Source organism: Lampris incognitus, chromosome 18 (assembly GCF_029633865.1).
Source record: "Lampris incognitus isolate fLamInc1 chromosome 18, fLamInc1.hap2, whole genome shotgun sequence".
NCBI lineage: Eukaryota > Metazoa > Chordata > Actinopteri > Lampriformes > Lampridae > Lampris > Lampris incognitus.
This window is the reverse complement of record NC_079228.1, coordinates 34,914,551-34,932,265: the sequence shown is the minus strand read 5'-3', so window position 1 is coordinate 34,932,265 and position 17,715 is coordinate 34,914,551. Positions and strand designations below refer to the sequence as shown.

General features: G+C 43.0%; 2 protein-coding genes across 2 annotated transcripts in view; one reads left to right on the top strand and one right to left on the bottom strand.

The window, feature by feature from the left end:
- Positions 1-1,606: 1,606 nt before the first annotated feature.
- Positions 1,607-10,133, top strand: LOC130128697 (lanosterol 14-alpha demethylase). Its single transcript, XM_056298384.1, has 10 exons — positions 1,607-1,942; positions 3,630-3,728; positions 3,867-4,043; positions 4,210-4,336; positions 5,317-5,491; positions 6,131-6,250; positions 6,803-6,998; positions 8,140-8,235; positions 8,565-8,733; positions 9,215-10,133. Exons 1-10 carry the CDS (start codon positions 1,775-1,777, stop codon positions 9,391-9,393), a joined length of 1,506 nt encoding a protein of 501 aa, XP_056154359.1. The 5' UTR covers positions 1,607-1,774; the 3' UTR covers positions 9,394-10,133.
- Positions 10,134-10,340: 207 nt separating this feature from the next.
- Positions 10,341-17,715, bottom strand: part of akap9 (A kinase (PRKA) anchor protein 9) — a 93,757-nt gene continuing 86,382 nt past the window's right edge. Inside the window, exons 43-54 of the mRNA XM_056298324.1 lie at positions 17,563-17,713; positions 16,461-16,805; positions 15,753-16,055; positions 15,194-15,402; positions 14,771-14,876; positions 14,180-14,365; positions 13,636-13,839; positions 12,609-12,841; positions 12,340-12,434; positions 12,068-12,209; positions 11,668-11,798; positions 10,341-10,871 (exon numbers count right to left, since the gene is read on the bottom strand). Coding sequence (XP_056154299.1) covers positions 10,828-10,871; positions 11,668-11,798; positions 12,068-12,209; positions 12,340-12,434; positions 12,609-12,841; positions 13,636-13,839; positions 14,180-14,365; positions 14,771-14,876; positions 15,194-15,402; positions 15,753-16,055; positions 16,461-16,805; positions 17,563-17,713 — 2,149 coding nt within the window. The 3' untranslated portion in view covers positions 10,341-10,827. The remainder of the gene's footprint in view (positions 10,872-11,667; positions 11,799-12,067; positions 12,210-12,339; positions 12,435-12,608; positions 12,842-13,635; positions 13,840-14,179; positions 14,366-14,770; positions 14,877-15,193; positions 15,403-15,752; positions 16,056-16,460; positions 16,806-17,562; positions 17,714-17,715) is intronic.

Below are 17,715 nucleotides of genomic sequence, written 5' to 3'. Positions count from 1 at the left end.
TCATTAAACCCACGTTTGCAGATGTGCATTAACTGACCCGGCAAAAGTGCGTTGTCGTCAAAATAAGAATGCTTTCCAAATTACAAATGCATGTCTTTATTTCTGCCATTTAAGGACATTTGCAAATCAAAGTTTTGTTGACCGAGCGGTTTTCACTTGTGTATGTGTAAAGTGGGAGGAAGGCAATGAGAACCAGAAAGGAAGATTTCTGCAAAGGGGACTTGATATGTTGTAGCCCGTTTGATGCAGAAAAGCAAAATGTGCTAATAACTTGTATACAAGACAAATAAGTTATACTTAAATTGTAATTATGCCATTGTAATATACACCCAATATTCTGCACTACTCTTCTTACCAATGCAAATACACTTGTGGCAAATCTCTACCACAGCTGGAGCTCTACCACGGACACGTGCTCGTCGAGGGCTCAAAAACACCACGCGTGTACCTGCTAGTTAAGTTAAAGTAATATGCTAATATGGAAGAATGATCTGTCTGATGAACAGCCCACTTGCGATGAACAGTCCACTTGCGATGAACAGTCCACTTGCAATGAACAGCCCACTTGCAATGATCAGTCCACTTGCAATGAACAGCCCACTTGTAATGCACAGTCCACTTGTAATGAACAGTCCACTTGTAATGAACAGTCCACTTGTAATGAACAGTCCACTTGTAATGAACAGTCCACTTGCAATGAACAGCCCACTTGCAATGAACAGCCCACTTGTAATGAACAGTCCACTTGCAATGAACAGTCCACTTGTAATGAACAGTCCACTTGCAATGAACAGTCCACTTGTAATGAACAGCCCACTTGCAACGAACAGTCCACTTGCAATGAACAGCCCACTTGTAATGAACAGCCCACTTGCAATGAACAGCCCACTTGCAATGAACAGTCCACTTGCAATGAACAGTCCACTTGCAATGAACAGTCCACTTGTAATGAACAGTCCACTTGCAATGAACAGTCCACTTGCAATGAACAGCCCACTTGCAATGAACAGCCCACTTGCAATGAACAGCCCACTTGTAATGAACAGTCCACTTGCAATGAACAGTCCACTTGTAATGAACAGCCCACTTGCAATGAACAGCCCACTTGTAATGAACAGTCCACTTGTAATTCAGCATCCTCAGAGACACACGTCTCCACAAAGCAACTAATTCGGGCCCTGCTGGTTTTAAGGAGTGCAAGACCTCTTTTCACCCTGATGGACTCGGTGGAGTGAAAATGCCAGGGACAACGCCAGTGGGTTAAGTCTTCATCGAGCTCTGTAAACAAAACAAAAAGGGGGGCAAATAACAACAATTCAACACTGAATTCAGAGGTTTCGAGGCCCCCCAGTGTCCTACTACCCCCCCTTTTTTCCCTCCCCAATCGTGTCCGGCCAATTACCCTACCACCGCCGCTCTCCTACCACCCATTTGCGCCTGTTATGAACCGGCCAGTGACGTCATATAGCGCGACATCGGTCCAGATAGCGGCGTCCAATAAGGTTGTTGGACGGCGTTGGTTGGCATTTCGACCAGCCAATGAAACGCCGCAGTCGGTCAGGCGTGGGCAGGACCACTAGCGAAGCGCTGGGTGTGGAGATGTCATCTGACGGCACTTGCGGTCCTCCACCATCTCCTCCTCCTCCTCCTCCGCCCGGGCCACGGGTGTCTTCGGCTCTCCCGACTTTAAAACTTTGGGAGACGCGAACACCTCCGAGGGGAATTGGCAGGTTTGAGAAGAAACCCCCCCCCCCACCCGGTTGGAGATTAGAAAATGACGGCGCACTTTTATCAGATGGGCACCAAGTTGCTCGGGGAGACCGTCGGACATGTGAGCGACAGTTTGACGTCAGTGGTCCTGGCAGCATCCGTCGTCACGCTGGCTCTGGGCTACCTGTCCAAGCTGCTCATCAGACAGCTGCCGTCCTCGGACAAACAGAAGGTACGTCAGCGAGCTTCACCTTCACTCACAAGAAATCAATACCAACTCCCATATTTTCACAATGTGTGTGTGTGTGTTAGTTAGCTAGTGTAAACTACTAATAAGACACGTTAGCTAGGCCAGTGTTTCTCAACCGGGGGTCCGCGGACCCCTAGTGGTCCGTGGTGTAATTGCAAGGGGTCCGTGAAAATAAAATATCTTTTAAAAAAAAGATCCTATGACATTTATAGAAATGGGATTATTTTACTCAAATGTGACTGAGACCTTTATCTACCTAAACTATAAAGGGTAACAGGGCTTTTTTTCTCTAATTACATCTGTTTCACAAGTGTAATTTATTGTATTTTAATAAGAGATCTCGCTCCCGTTTGCATTGTTAAAAGTTACTGCATAACAATTCTGTTGTTACATATATCTGAAAGTTACTGAATACATATTCTGTTTTGTTACATATATCTGAAAGTTACTGAATACATATTCTGTTTTGTTAACTATATTGTGGAGTTAGAAAACAACGAGACAGGAGACGTGAGAGTAGACGTAGTCGAGGTAGTTTACTAGCTCCAACTTTGCATGTCATACATTCGACAACGACACTGAACTGTCAACCGGAAGCGGAAGTGCATCCTCTGACCCCTCGCCTCTTCCCCTAAAGGTACACCGTCCTCTTAGGTGAATGTCTCTCGTCATATAGATGTGGGTCACCACAATATCTAAGTTACAACTGAAAGCTCTTATTTTTGCCCCAAAGAGTGAATAAATGCTATAATGCAATTTAAAATGCAGTTTCTACTGTTTCTATCAAATTGCAACCCCCCTCCCCCAAGATCAGGTGGAGGGGTCCTCAGGGTAGATCAAAAATACGCAGGGGGTCCAGGACCCCAAAAAGGTTGAGAACCACTGAGCTAGGTGGTCTGACCCTTTAGCCGAGCGGTTAGTGGCGCAGTACACCCCGTATCGAATCCCGCACCGGGCAAGAAAATAACCGTTTACATTGGTGTAGATAGCGGCACCGAAAACTAAAGCACTTATGATCCTAATTCTTTAAGGAGGTGGTAGGTATTGTCTCAGAGAGTAAGGTGAAAATCCCAGAAAATTATAAATATGCAAAATATGCATTTTTCTTAAAATGGCTAAAAACCACTTTTCTCGGCATTTCAGATGATTCTGAGCATCTTTGATTTTTTCACCTATATATAAGAAAAATTTGTGGGACTCAAATGTTTTGGCATTATGCAAAATATATGCATTTTTGCAAAAATGCACTTATGAGCCTCATTTTTTTTTGGAGGTGGTAGGTATTGTTCCAGAGAGGACCAGAAAAATAGCAGATGAGCATTTGGGGGGAGGGAGTTGGAGTGGGAGGGGGGGGGGTTTAGGGGCAGGGGGAAGGCGGTTAGCTGGCAGGATGAAGAGGAGGGAGATTTAGACGGGTGAATAACCAAACCGCTACATTGTAGCGGGGTTCTTCTAGTATAATTATAATTCTGCTCGCAACCGCTTTAATTTCTCTGCTTCTTTCTAAAGTATCACTTTGAGTTGCATATTATGTATGCAAAGTGTACATTTATTGTTGTAAATTTGTTATTATTGTTATTTTTTTGCTGCAAATGTGTTTTGCTCTTTAATTCGCACGTACCCCATTCTAGTCCTCTGGCCTCATTGTCTAAAACTTTTGTCATTTTAGAAATACCCACCTTACATACCCTCCGGCATTCCATTTCTTGGACATGCAGTTGCATTTGGGAAGAGCCCCATTGAATTCCTGGAGGACGCGTATGAAAAAGTAAGAGTTCAGACTGATTTTCAGGTGCACCCGTAGGCGTCGTGGCCTCCTGCTGCCTCACTGACACAAACTTTAACCCCTCTCTTTTGAAACGCTTTGAAAAGCCTAATCTTGATTACTCTGGTGTCTCTTTCGCAGTATGGCCCCGTATTTAGTTTTACAATGGTGGGCAAAACGTTCACCTACCTGCTGGGCAGTGAAGCTGCCACGTTGATGTTCAACAGCAAGAACGAGGACCTCAACGCCGAGGACGTCTACTCCAAACTGACCACTCCGGTATTTGGCAGAGGCGTTGCATATGATGTACCAAACCACGTGAGTCAGATGAAACCGCTTTATTGAGTAAAACGCAACACCTGAGGAATTAAAATGAGAAAACGGCTCAGTGTGGGGTGTAAACATCCCTGATCCACAAGGAACCAGTTGTAAGCGCAGATGATTCCTGACCTTTTCAACGTGGGTTTTGTGAAATATGCTGCAGGTCTTTCTGGAACAGAAGAAGATTTTGAAGACTGGACTTCACATCGCTCAATTTAAGAAGCATGTCAAGATCATCGAGGACGAGACCAAGGACTATTTTAAAAGATGGGGAGACAGCGGGGAGAGAAGTAAGATCTTTTTACGTCAGGCGTTTCTCACTCACCACACGTACTCTGTTTCACGGTTACGACAGCTGGTGCAAACCAGACCTGGGAGAGTCACATGTAACAATGAAACCCATCACAGTTCTTCAGCTGCTGCGGATAGGAGCCGTTGACTTTACCCTACAGAATACTAAAATCAGCTCGTAGTCAGAACAACCCATTATTTTACATGTAAAAGGACGGTTTTAATCATAGCTTTCACTGTCTAAAAACTTGTTTCTCTTGAAACATGATTTGGAAATACTTGGCACAATAATCTTTTTTTGAAAGAATCTGCGAAGAATTAGTTAAAAGGTTTTTTTGCAGTCACACATGTCATTCCCCAAACTGATATCTTCTCAATCCTCGTTACAAATAGTCACGTGGTCATCATGTCATAAAAACCACTTTAATCATGACACATTGTGTGCATACTAACTAGAAATTATCCGTTTTCACGTATCTCTGAGTGAGAGTCAAACGAAGCCATGCAGATGCACCCCTCAAGAAGGCCAAAGTGCAGGGTGCCTGTTAGTGTGGTGTCCCTGGAGCAGTCTTTGGGGCTCGGTGCCTTGCTCAAGGGCACATAGGCAGTGAGCCAGTGTATGTGATGTAGGTACCATTGCACCATGGTGAGCACAGTATATGTAGATGCAGTTTTCAGTTTTTTTGCACATTATGCGTTTTTCAGCCGGGATTTCAACCTGTGGTTTTCTGGTTGTTGGAGAGGTTCTCCAGGTTTCTGTTTTGAAATCCATGTTGTATAATAGCAACAGCTAACCCAAACAGTTGAACAATTGACCAAGACATGAATAAAACCATCTAGTGGTATATTTGGGAGTGGGGAGTGGGGGGGGGGGGTTACAAATGCTAAAAAAAAAAAAAGAAAAAGGAATTTCTGTGTAAATGGGGAACGACACCCGAATATCTCTCCTTCTAAACTGATCTGTCTCTTCCGGTGTCAGACCTGTTTGAGGCTCTCTCTGAGCTGATCATCCTCACTGCCAGCAGCTGCCTCCATGGGAAGGAGATCCGCAGCATGCTGGATGAAAAGGTGGCTCAGCTCTACACAGACCTGGATGGGGGGTTCAGTCACGCTGCCTGGCTCCTGCCTGGATGGTTGCCCCTACCCAGCTTCAGGTACAGCCCTACTGGAGGCTTACAACGCACAGTACCTTAATATGACCACTGACAAAGCCATGGGAGACATTTTTGAGTTTTGTTCGGTCTCTGCAGAGGATGAAATCACAAGGCGGCAGTGTAGTACAGTTACATGAAAAATCAAGAATGCTGAAATAATAAATAAATAGATGGATAAATAAGTTAAAATAATGCTGAAGTTGCAGATGCTGTAGTTTATGATGTAAAGGGCATAATACATGAAAAGGGCACTGTCGCGTTACGTGAACCAGTGCCATCCATAAATCTTACAGGTGGGAAGCTGTATTATGTAAATGTGGAAAAACCCATTCCAGCAACGTTAGAGAATGTATATTTTGAAAGCAGCTATACATGTAGTGTACACATCTGTTGCTTTTATTATCTATTTATTACCATTGTTAATGCTGTAAGACTATGAAGGTAGCTGCTGGCTGTTGGAAAGTGAGCAGCTCAGCATCCAGATATTGGGTGGCAATTATGGATAATCTAACTGAACATGTTGGATGACCGCAAAGAAAGAAGTGAGAAACGCAGTCGTTTATACCAGAGACTAGTCCTAAACATCACAGGAGTCACATATATATAAGAAAAAAAACCTTTAACTCTTTTCCTGGTCAGGCGGAGGGACAGAGCTCACAGAGAGATCAAGAACATCTTCTTTAAGGTGATTCAGAAGCGCAGGAAGTCGGAGGAGAAAGTGGACGACATCCTGCAGACCCTTATTGATGCAACCTACAAGTAAGCCGACTTCATTTAACCAGTATTTGAAACGCCGCAGCACAAGGGCCTTGATAGCAAAATTGTTGGGTGAGTCGTATGGAATTACTATTGTAGTGTAAATGCATGCTTTTAAAGAGTAAACCTATGCTACTGGATCGTATATCTTTTCTTGGTGGGTTACCTGTTCCTCTCCGTAAAGCCATATCAAATAGTTTGCTCTTGCTTGGTACAGCTAACTTGCTAATGATGCTAAGAAGTCTGTACACTTGTAATCAAGTTATTAACTCGTTATTATTTATTGCTGTTTGGCAACAACATCAGCCAAAAGTCAACACTTGTCACACAATGAGAGGCCAAAAGAAACACAAAACAGATGTTGAGATTTGGTATGTTCACAGTATAAAAACATGCCTCAAGAAAACCTATGAGGCAAATGACAAGTGCGCCTGCTGGTGGCCTTTTTGAAACACACCACTGCAAATGAAATGTATTATAGATCAGTAAAAGACGTTCTACAAGCTTTGGGCTTTTTGAGTGAAGATGTAAGAGAGTCCTTCATTCTCTGTCCAGAGAGGGACGTCCTCTGACTGATGACGAGATTGCGGGGATGCTAATTGGTCTCCTCCTGGCCGGTCAGCACACCTCCTCCACCACTAGTTCCTGGATGGGCTTCTTCCTGGCCAGAGACAAGGCCCTACAGGAGCGCTGCTACGCGGAGCAGAGGGCCGTATGTGGAGAAGACTTGACTTCACTGGACTTTGACCAGGTATTTTACCGTTTTGTCACTTTGAGGAGTTGCATTTATTATGTGTACCTGTCCTGTGTCTAAGTACTATCCCTCACTTATACCGTGGTCATAGAGAATACTTGTTTCTGATTGGCTGAAGGGTTAAAACCGTACATTGCACACGTAGTTCAGCTAAAATCCAATTAGTGTTCTAAATTAATGCGCTGGCCACAGTTTTTAGCAACACGCTGTTTACTATCAAGTGCACTGAGCATTAAAAGTTAGCTTTTCAAGTCCAAAATAAGTGAATGCTTTTATTTTAATCCATTGGTAAGGGACCACGGTGTAAACGGGATAGCCCCTTACTTAGCGCACACCTTCCAGCCATCCAGAAACCAGTATTCTCCATGAACATTATATATCAAATTATAACCAAGAGCCAGTGTTGTAGGACTTGAGCACTGATGACTCGGACTCGAGCATTGACTGCGTTTGGACTCGGAAGTTGGAGATGAGGACTTGGACTTGTTAATTGATAGACTTTTTTTTTGTTAGTTTTTTTGTAATAGGCCCTAATAATTTGGCATTAGATATTGATAGCTGTATTAATACCGTAACATTATTCAATTTCGTCCAAGGGCAGGCACGTGTGTTCCACCTACATGCGGATTCATGTGCATAATAACCTCATGTTCAGTAACAGTTAGTGCTAAGATGCCTAACTCGAACTCGACTCGGACTCAGGTAATGGGGACTTGACTCTTCTTTGGGGACTCAGACTTGGACTCAAGGTTTAGTGACTCGACTACAACACTGCCAAGAGCTATAGAGAGTATAGAGCTTTGTGTCACCTCCGAAAACAGTGATAAACTAAGGAAAAGCCAATTATCATTGCACAATTTCGAAGTGTGCTTTTGCTCGTCATTAAAGAAACATGACACGAGTCGCGGTGAAAGCTGTGGTCTACTGACTCCACCTGACATGGAAATGAAAGGGAGCAACGTGAAGCCAGAACCTCTTTAACCATTTTGACAGCAAAGACATGGCTCGTGCAAAGCGGCTTTCAAAGACTTTAAAACCATCTACAGTTGTACAGTTCTGGATGGTCGTAGTGCTTGCAGAAAGTAGGACAAAACTTTTTTTTAAACGTTTTAACATGTTTACTGGTGTCCTCCTCAAGCTGAAGGATCTCAACTTGTTGGACCGCTGTTTGAAAGAAACCCTGCGGCTTCGCCCCCCCATCATGACCATGATGAGGATGGCCCGCTCCCCTCAGGTATGGCTGTCCAGCTCGGTTTACAGGCTAACTGCATGAGTAGATCAGCATTCCTGGTTTTTAACAGTTGAAGCTACAATCCTGAAGATTTAGAATGTGCAAGGATTGTGTGCTTTTTGATACTTCCTAGTGCCGGTGTATTTTAGACATTAAATGTAAATGGCATTCATTTTTCACTTTCGGGTTTCAACACACGTTTTCCTGACATCAATAAGAAAGTTTTCTCTTTCCTGTACTAGCTGGAGATCTCTGACCACATCCTTCTGCTGGGGAAGGTCAAAGGCAGCTCTCTAACAATGTGCTGTACATATTCCCGTCTTGTCTCTCAGACAGCAGCAGGCTACACCATCCCTGTAGGCCACCAGGTGTGTGTGTCTCCCACTGTCAACCACCGTCTGCAGGACACGTGGGTGGAGAGAACAGTGTTCAACCCCGACCGCTATCTCAGCAACAACCCGGCTGCAGGGGAGAAGTTTGCCTATGTGCCCTTCGGAGCCGGTGAGGAGAATGAATTAATGTCATATATACTTCTGAATCTAAAAGACGAAGCGGTGTTATTACCTTGCATTCAAAGCAGGAGCAGAGAGGGTTAAAATGTGGTCCCTAAGTACACCCAAGAAGATGCATAAGTCTCCATTGAGAACACTGAATAAATGAAAAACTGTCTCACAGCTGAAAAGCTTCTTTTCTCTGGAGTTTTGATGAATGGCTGCTCTCATAGGTATCTGATTCATATGAGAATTTCAAGAGTAATTATTTAGAGCATAATTATTGTTTTCCAAGCATAACCGTTGCTTTCTACAGTAGCCTTAAAATCTCAAATTTGAGATATGTTATCTGTAAACCGGAGTATGACAGTACATGACAGCTTTTCAGCAGGCAGGACCGGCCGTGGTACAGTTTGTCGGCCGACATGCTGCATCCAAATCACTCGACTGCCAAGCATTATTTTTCAATTCATTTTTTTTATTCCTGATAGGTCGTCACCGTTGTATTGGGGAGAACTTTGCTTATGTCCAGATCAAGACCATCTGGTCCACCATGCTGCGCATGTATGAGTTTGACCTTGTGGACAACTATTTCCCGGAAGTCAACTACACCACAATGATACACACCCCGCACCACCCCATCATCAGATACAAGAGGAGAAAGCACTGAAGCAGAGGGCACGTTTCCATCCAGAGGATGAGTTTGAATTTAAATAGACTTTGAAGTGATTAAAAAAAAATTTTTTTTAAAAATGCAAATCTGAAATGTTTTCCTTGGTGTTAGCTATTCAAGGAAGCAAAACCCTTTTTCCGTTCGTTCGACACTTTGGTGTTTCCACTCAGCTTTTCTTTTTAGCAACTAAAAATTTCACAGCTAAGGATGGAAATCGCCACAGGATCCACGACGTCAGATTCGCTGTCTTAACAGCCTGATTGCTGGAAACTAACAGCAAATTCTTAGGACCTGAATTTGAAGAATCGGACTGGTGTTGGGCGTTCAAGCAAGCAAAACCCTTTTTCCATTCCTTCGTTGCTTTGGTGTTCCCACTCAGCTTTTCTTTTCAGCGACTAAACATTTTACGGCTAAGGACGCAAATCACCGAAGGATCCACCGTCTAACGTCCCGATTGTTGGAGACTCGCAGCGAATTCTTAGGACCTGAATTTGAAGAATCGGACGAATGCACTGCACCCCGGCTTAATGTCATTTCTCCAGTCTGTGGCTGACATCCAGTGCCTTTTTGCATCCCTAAATACAAAGTAGGAAACAGCACCATAATGTATAAATACTGTAAATGCATGTATTCACTGAAATTGATATTCAGAATGAATCCTGTACAAAAAAAAAAAAAGGAAAGGGACTGTACAGGGCATGCCGACTGACACTACTACGCCTTGGTTGATGAAATCAACTTTGTTCACCGCCGAGTTGTAAACTTTGCACGAAATGAAAACATTTCCTACCTTTGTGTTCCATGTGAAGTTGTTCTGTCCCTGTATTCCAGAAAGTAAATAAAATTTGTACAAATATTAGATTGTATTTTTTTTTAATAAACTGGTAGAGTCTCCATCTCTTGGGGATAGGGAAGTAGTCCACAATCATTCAAATATTATAGTTCTTTATTTCAGTTTTTGACAAAATACCCAGAAAATTCAAAGCTCCTACCCTTTACAAAAATACGTCCTCTACAAATGTCTTCTGTAGTGTCTGTCTGAGAAACCGACCTAACACAAAACACAGTGTAGTGTATAAGATCCAGTAGCAGCCTCCTTAACAGTAAACCCAAACATTTTCCTACGTAATGTTCCACCCATACAACACATACATTATATAAATTAATCAAAGGTTTTTTAAATTAGCATTTAACAAATATACATGATTGTAATTCATACACAACAAAGAGACAGATAAAATTACAAACAACTGTTCGCAAGTGCCGGCGACAAAAGCCCAATTACAAGATGTCATACGCTTAAAAAAAAAAAGGTTTTGGTCCACATGGAATAAACTGTCCACACCATAATGATAGAAAACCGCGGAGCGCTCAGCACAAGAAAAGGCAACTGAGTTTCTTCAAGCCATTTCCAAAGTAACTTCTTAACGTCTATCTTCTCAAGCCAAAGTGCAACTGAGCATAGGAAGAAGAACCTTTGGAGAGCAAAAAATCAAAACATAAATAAAAGTGTCTCAGCAACTTTGGAACAGTTGAAACTTGCACTTTGGGGAGGACATCCCAGGAACTGGAACATCACTCACAAATAAACAACACGCAGACATACATTTTGGAGGCTAGTCAATCCTATTACTTCACACTATTACTATTCATTCCTCTTTCTACCGCTATTACTTCATAATGTGATGTAAGTGGCAATCTCGAAGCTGACGACTGCCAGATGACTATCTCTAATGCTTCTCTCTGGTTGGTCCACCAGAGAAGTTCCTCTTCATCCTCTCTGATGGACCATCACTGCTCACTAACTAAATAAATGATAAAAGTCTGTTACTATTCTTGTGTTAATATATGCAGTCTTTGTTGGACCAAGCAGAGCTTCTCTCTGGTGACCAACCACAAGTAAAACATCAGTTTCTGTCATGGCTCATATGGCAAGCTTGACATGTTTTTCACGGGAGGTGTCAGAATGCAAATGCTTTCTGAAACAAGAGTTTATGAACTGAGGGTGAGGTGAATCGTTACCGTTTTAGCATAGCCGGTGATGGATGGTAACAAAAAGGACATTTGTTTATATCAAAAAGTTGGAGTTAATTGTTGTATCTATAGAATAGCTATGCCTCGTAAGTGGGTCCTTTGGTATCAAACTGTAATAATGGTCAGCAGATCAGTGTTGCACTGAAGGGGATAAAAATAACTACACACACTCACTCAGTGTCACACAATTTGTGTTGTGAGTGTATGTGTATCTGCATTTGTGCGCCCATGGGTTACCTGATGTCACACTTCCAAGCCTTCTCTGCAGGGCCTCCAATCTGGAAATGTAGTCCGTGAGAGCCCGGTCTGGGTCGTAGTTCTGGAGATGGGAGCAGGTCAGAGAGCTCGCGTCGCCTGTCATGTGGAACCTAAACAACCACCAACTTATAAGTTACACTGAAAAAAGAAACAACTAAAACACATATGATCCTTAATATAGATGAACTTTTATATTGTCTCTATTTCATGAATAATAATACGAATAATTTATGACTTAAGGGGGAATTTTTGGAGTTAATATGGTTTTCTAGCTCAGACATGATCTTTAATTGATGAAACTCACAGCTGATTTCATTATGAATTCTACTCCATTTGACCATGCTGCAGTGTGCGGTATGCCTTTGAAGTAGAGATGTACCTGTGTGGTGTAGAGGAGACTGCAGATCTCGGGGAGTCACGTCCACTACGTCCCCTACTGCTGCACACTCCCCCTCCTCTCTCCCTGTACACCTCCACACTCCCTGGGTGAAGAAGGTAAGGGGAGTCTCTTGCCTCCGTACCTGACAGACATTTATGACTCACTTGATTAGTCATGTTCTGAACATCCGTTTCATGTATGTAAATGTCCTTTGACAAAAAGAGTATGAAATCGTGACACAATCCCCTATGGGTGTTTAGGTCTCCTGGTACCTGTCGTTTGTCCTACTCCATTCTTGTTGACGCTGCCCAAAGTTACTGAGTTCATCCCAGTTGCCTTCTGCCACCGCTTGACCAGGAAACGCATTCTTTCAAGAAAAGAGTAAAAAGAATTACTTTTGATCCCACAGTTATGTCTGCAGACTTTAATATCTCATTTGTAGAAGTTCCACTGAGTAGGGATTTTCTTTATCAGCTGGATTTGAGAAGCAAAACTAAAACACACAGTGCACAACACAACAGTCCGACCCCGCAGTTCCTACCTGGAGAGGGCAATGGAGACTCGGACTGCCGAGCGGAAGCGCATCAGCCCCCGGCGGCGCTGGCTGAGGGAGTCCAGGCTCGAGAGTGACGGCCGACCGCCCATCCTGGAGATGAGTGACAGCGTGGCTTCCTCACACTCCTGGAAACCTCCCAACAGTAACAGCAGGTACTTCTTCTGGTAGATCAGCGCTTTGCGGAAGCTCTCCGACCGCAGGTACTTTCCGTACATCCTCTAGAAGAAGTGAGACAGCGAAAAGAGGAGCGAAAAGGAGAGAGAGAAAGGATGAGCCTATCATGACATCATGACATGCAGTTAAGATTTATCCACACTGCCTATATACCTTTCTCTACATCTACCAGTTACATTATACACAAACGGCTATAACCAGGATGATATATTCAAAATAGGGCTCGGCAAATAATTCAATATTATTTTTTATGGTCTTGGTATTGTCTCAGGATGAAATCTGGATACTGTCATATCATGACACAATTTTGCCGTCTTAAATTTATGATCATCTATTGCCTTAACTGCAAAATGTGGTCTGAAATACTTGAAGGCGTATTATTTGAAAACTAAGGATGGTTTGACATGATACTTTACATTACCACATTACATAATTACATACATTACAGTTTAATATGATGAACCTCAGATGGGTTCTTAAATATAATTATGTATATGTAAGCAGATAACGTGATCACGTAAACTTCGCAATGATGATTGTAATAATATTCTCCATACAAAGCAAGAATTCAAACCATCGGTCTTATTTTGTACCACAGGATTTACAAACTAGGCTTGGGTAGTTTAGTTGTCAGTGTCAATTCTTGGAACAGGTTGACACATACATGTGGATGATAGCCAGATGCCCTTAATGAGACACTTTAACACAAATTTGAACAGGGATCTGACCAGCAACCTCTACAACACAGCTGGCTACTGTCTTCCCCCATGAACTGAACTGAGGAGTCTCTCATACATTGTTAGACTACAATCCCAAATGAAAGCGTTGGTTGCCAGACCTTAAGAGCCGCATTGTCGGCCTCAGGCCCGGACGCTTCTCGCAGGACGTCAGTCCTGATCTCTCCTCTCAGGCGGGCCACCTGAGCCTGGGTCAGATGCAGTGCCTTCTCTAGTCGCAGCCTCTCCCGAGCCCAGGCCTCCCGCTCCTGGGAGAGCAAGAGGCCTGCGGAGTCCATCTTGGTTGCTCCTCTCCTGCTGCCAGACTACAAGGGGGAAAAACACTATTTAGTTGGGGTCAACTGATAAAAACTGCAAAGCTAACAGTGCACTGTGTGTTATTTCTATAGTTTGAAGAGGGCTGATGAATATCGTGCTTAAAAAAAAACCAAAACAACAAACTCAAGGTTAGCAACCCCAGTGAAGAACAGTTATAACAGACATCCCAATACTGACTTGTGGCATGAATAAAACTCCAATTCATTACCTGATATCAAAGCTGTCATGTCCATCTGTCTTGGTATACCTAGAATGTACTCATGCTTTCTGCTCAATCTTAGAGCTGTTGTTACTGACTTTATCTAACTGAACCAAGGATGTACTCACACTGTCCCCTAATCCCAGACCAGCTTGCCGGTAGCGTCGAAGCTCCTCTTCTAGGCGAAGGGTCTGGTTCCTCAGGTCGTTCTTCTCTTCGGTCAAACGGCTGACGAAGCCCGTCAACTCTGCATTCTGCCTCAGCAGACGCTCCGTCAGTGAGTTGCAGGTGCCTCCTGCTGAAAGGGCCACATTCTGCGGGGAGAATGAGTAAAGGGAAGATTGGCAAACAGTTAAAACTAGACCTAGAAAACTAGGAGCTCAATAATGGAAAAAAAGAGCCCTTGAGTGATCTAATCTTGCCAATGAGGTTTAAGCTTTTGAACCTGTTCACACATCAGTTTAACCTTAGATATGTTTAAAAAGCATTTACAGATAGACTTTTATCAGAGGTTTGGTGATTCCTTATTTTGTTTCTCATATCAATATGATCAAACATGAGCTATAACATCCAGAAAAAGTCAAAGAATACGTTACAAAAGTATTTCTTTCGGCATAGAAGGAAGGAAATCAGTCAATCAACCAACCAACCAACCAACCAACTAAGCTAAGCCATTTTTCCATCCATTCATAAAAGATAAATTAAATCTGGATTCTAACCTCTGGGGTAGCCGGTAACCCTGGAGATTGCTGCAGCATTGTGATGACCTCATCAATGTTGGACTGGATCCAGGACAACTCCTCACTGTCCACCTCAGTTGTCAGTCTACATTAATAGAAAAACATAGAGGCATTCAATCCTAACTATCAAGCAAGTCCCACAGGATATATTACATCTGTGGTGTCAGTATCATTTCTATGGAATTAGCTTACTAGACACAAAAGTTTATATACCATTTATGACAGAGTTGGTGAAACCAGCATATATCTGGTTTGATACAAAATGCAAATAAAGTATGCTCTTCAGATTTGTAGGATAATTTCATTCTCATTATTAGCGTAGTGTATAAAGAACTTTTAAAGAGTATAACTTTCAAAGAAAATATCGAGAAAGTGAAATAATAAAATATAATTCCACCATACCTGCTAGTGGCCTTGCTTGCCATTTTGCGGACTTTGGAGGCAATGAGATGTAGCTTGCCCAGAATCTTGTCAATGGTGCGCCAAGGGCCTTGGTGTGGCCCTCCAGTCTGTCCCATCCTAGTGACCTCCTGGAGGAGGGGAGTGCTGCCTTTTTGCTGAAACACCCAGTCTTTGGTGCGGTCAGTGGACTCACTGTGCCCCAGGCTCTGCTGTTTAGATACACACAACAGGGCTCAACTTAAATATTCACAGAAGTGTTTTTATGTGATGCATCCACAGTTCAGTTCAGCTAATTAAGAAACAGTCATTGTATTTGAAGAGGTTTTTGCCCAAGGGAACCACATCCAAGCATAATAATTGCAAAAAAAAAAAAAAAAAAAAAAGTTAATTATTGGCACAGGAAAATCTAACAACCCTGTTTTCTGGGCATCGTGACATTGTTTGTAAGGTTTCTTGGTGATTTTGTACATTGTTGAGATTTCCTCACCAACACAGAGGCAAAAAATAAAACATTGAAAGAGAGAGGACGTGTGTAGAGCACATGATCTTGAGTACTTACACTTTTGCCATCAGCCAGTGGCGGTCCACTGTCAGCAACCTTTTCTGTCCTCATCTCTCTTAGTTGAGCCACTCTCTCCTCCAGTCTCTCCTTCTCCTCCTCTAGGAGCCTCCTCCCCTCCACCTCCCTCTCTACCTGGAGCTGGACTTCCGACATCTGGGCCTCCAGAAAGCTCAGTTGGGCCCGAGCCTCCTGCAGGGCTTCCTGGTCTATTCCTGACCTTTGACCTGCCAAAGTCAGCTCTTCCTCTCGCCTTACTGCCTCCAACTTCTGGGCCTCAACCTCACCTAGAAGTTGCACCACCTACAGCCAAAGGCAAGAAAGACAAAGAAAATCTGGTTTAATAGAGACATTGGCTGTAAAATAAAACTGCAATAATTCTGTATGACAGTGACTCCACTACCAAGTTTATAAGGAGTAGAAATATTATGCAAGAATAAAGAACATGTTTTTTTAAAGTAAAGTAATGTGATTAACAGTAAAAAATTTTTTAGATTTAAGAGTCACATTATAATCAAAGAACTACTCTACGCAAAAAACAAAAACAAACTATTTTCACTTGGGTCTTATAAAAATCAAGAAATAATTTTAATTCCTTTCATGATAAATATTTATTCATTAGACAATAAAAAGAAGCCGTAATTCAAAACAGAACAAGGTCTCCAAGACCACCCACGTGTCTGTGCGTGTGTGTGTGTGTGTTAGCACCTGTGCATGTTTCTCATCCAGCTCCCTCTGCAGCCTTTCCAGTATGCCTCCCTCCTTTTCTAGCTTGCCCTCGTCCTCCTCTGCCCCATCTTTTTGGGAGGGACCTCCTTCGGATGAGATGCCCGTCCGCAGCTCCCTTTCTCTCCCCAGGACACTGCTCATCTCCTGGGCCTTGGCTCGCTCGGTCTCCAGCTGGACCTGGAGCTCCTGGAGGCGACGGTGGAGGCTGATCCGCTCCTGGTCAGCCTGCTGGGTGAGTTGGGTGGAGGTCTGGTGCTCCTGCTCCAAGGCTGAGGTCAGCTGGGCCACACGGCTCTGCTGCTCTGCCAACGTAAGCTGAAGGTCCTTGTGGGAAAATAATGGTAAAAAGTTTGAATGCACATTTTTTTAAAATACAGAGGAGGGTCTCCTAGTAATAGAAACAGGGTAAAAAGAAACAATACAAACATGGCGATGTATTGGTGAAACGTGATAACTGGAAATTAATGTGGTAAAGTTTTTAAAAAAGTGCTGAAACTGTTTATACGGCAATTCAAATCTTTCCCAGTCTAAAAAACAAGACAGACTGTTGCTGGAGTTACATCACTGAGTTTCATCACCAAGCCAAACCAAGACATTAACTTGACCAGGGGTTCCCAAACTTTTTTATGCCGTGATCCACCCGTGAAGATACTTTTTGGCCCAAGACTCACCAAATATTTTGTGTAGTAAAATAAGCAAGAAATTCTCATTACCTGTCAAAATGTGAGATAATTAACAATTCTTTACTTTATTGTCAATCAATGCATTATTTCTCTTTCCAGTCTTCCATCATGGCATACTAACAATTAAATGAATCGGACATGGTATGTCAACATTATACACTGTTTATTGTGGACATCCCAAGACCCTCCTGACCTCCTTCTACAACCCATTTGTGGGCTACAACCCATAGTTTGAAAACCACTGAGCTAGACTATCAGCTTTCCAACTCAGATTATCCTGAGACTTAGAAGCTTCTGACTCAACAAAACTCAATGCCTCTTAACAAGGCCCCGACCTAACATGACTTGATATTTAAAACTGCCTTGGAAAGACCAGTGTAACCAGTAAGAAATCCTACCTCTAGTTCCTCTTGCTTGCTCTCTTGGCTCCTTCCAGTCTTACATTTCTCCTTTTCCATGGCCCACTGCAGATCTCTGCTTCTCTTTCTTTCTGCTGATAGGTGGTCACTCAGTGTGTCCAGCTCAGAAGCCTTCTGGGATACCTCAGCCCT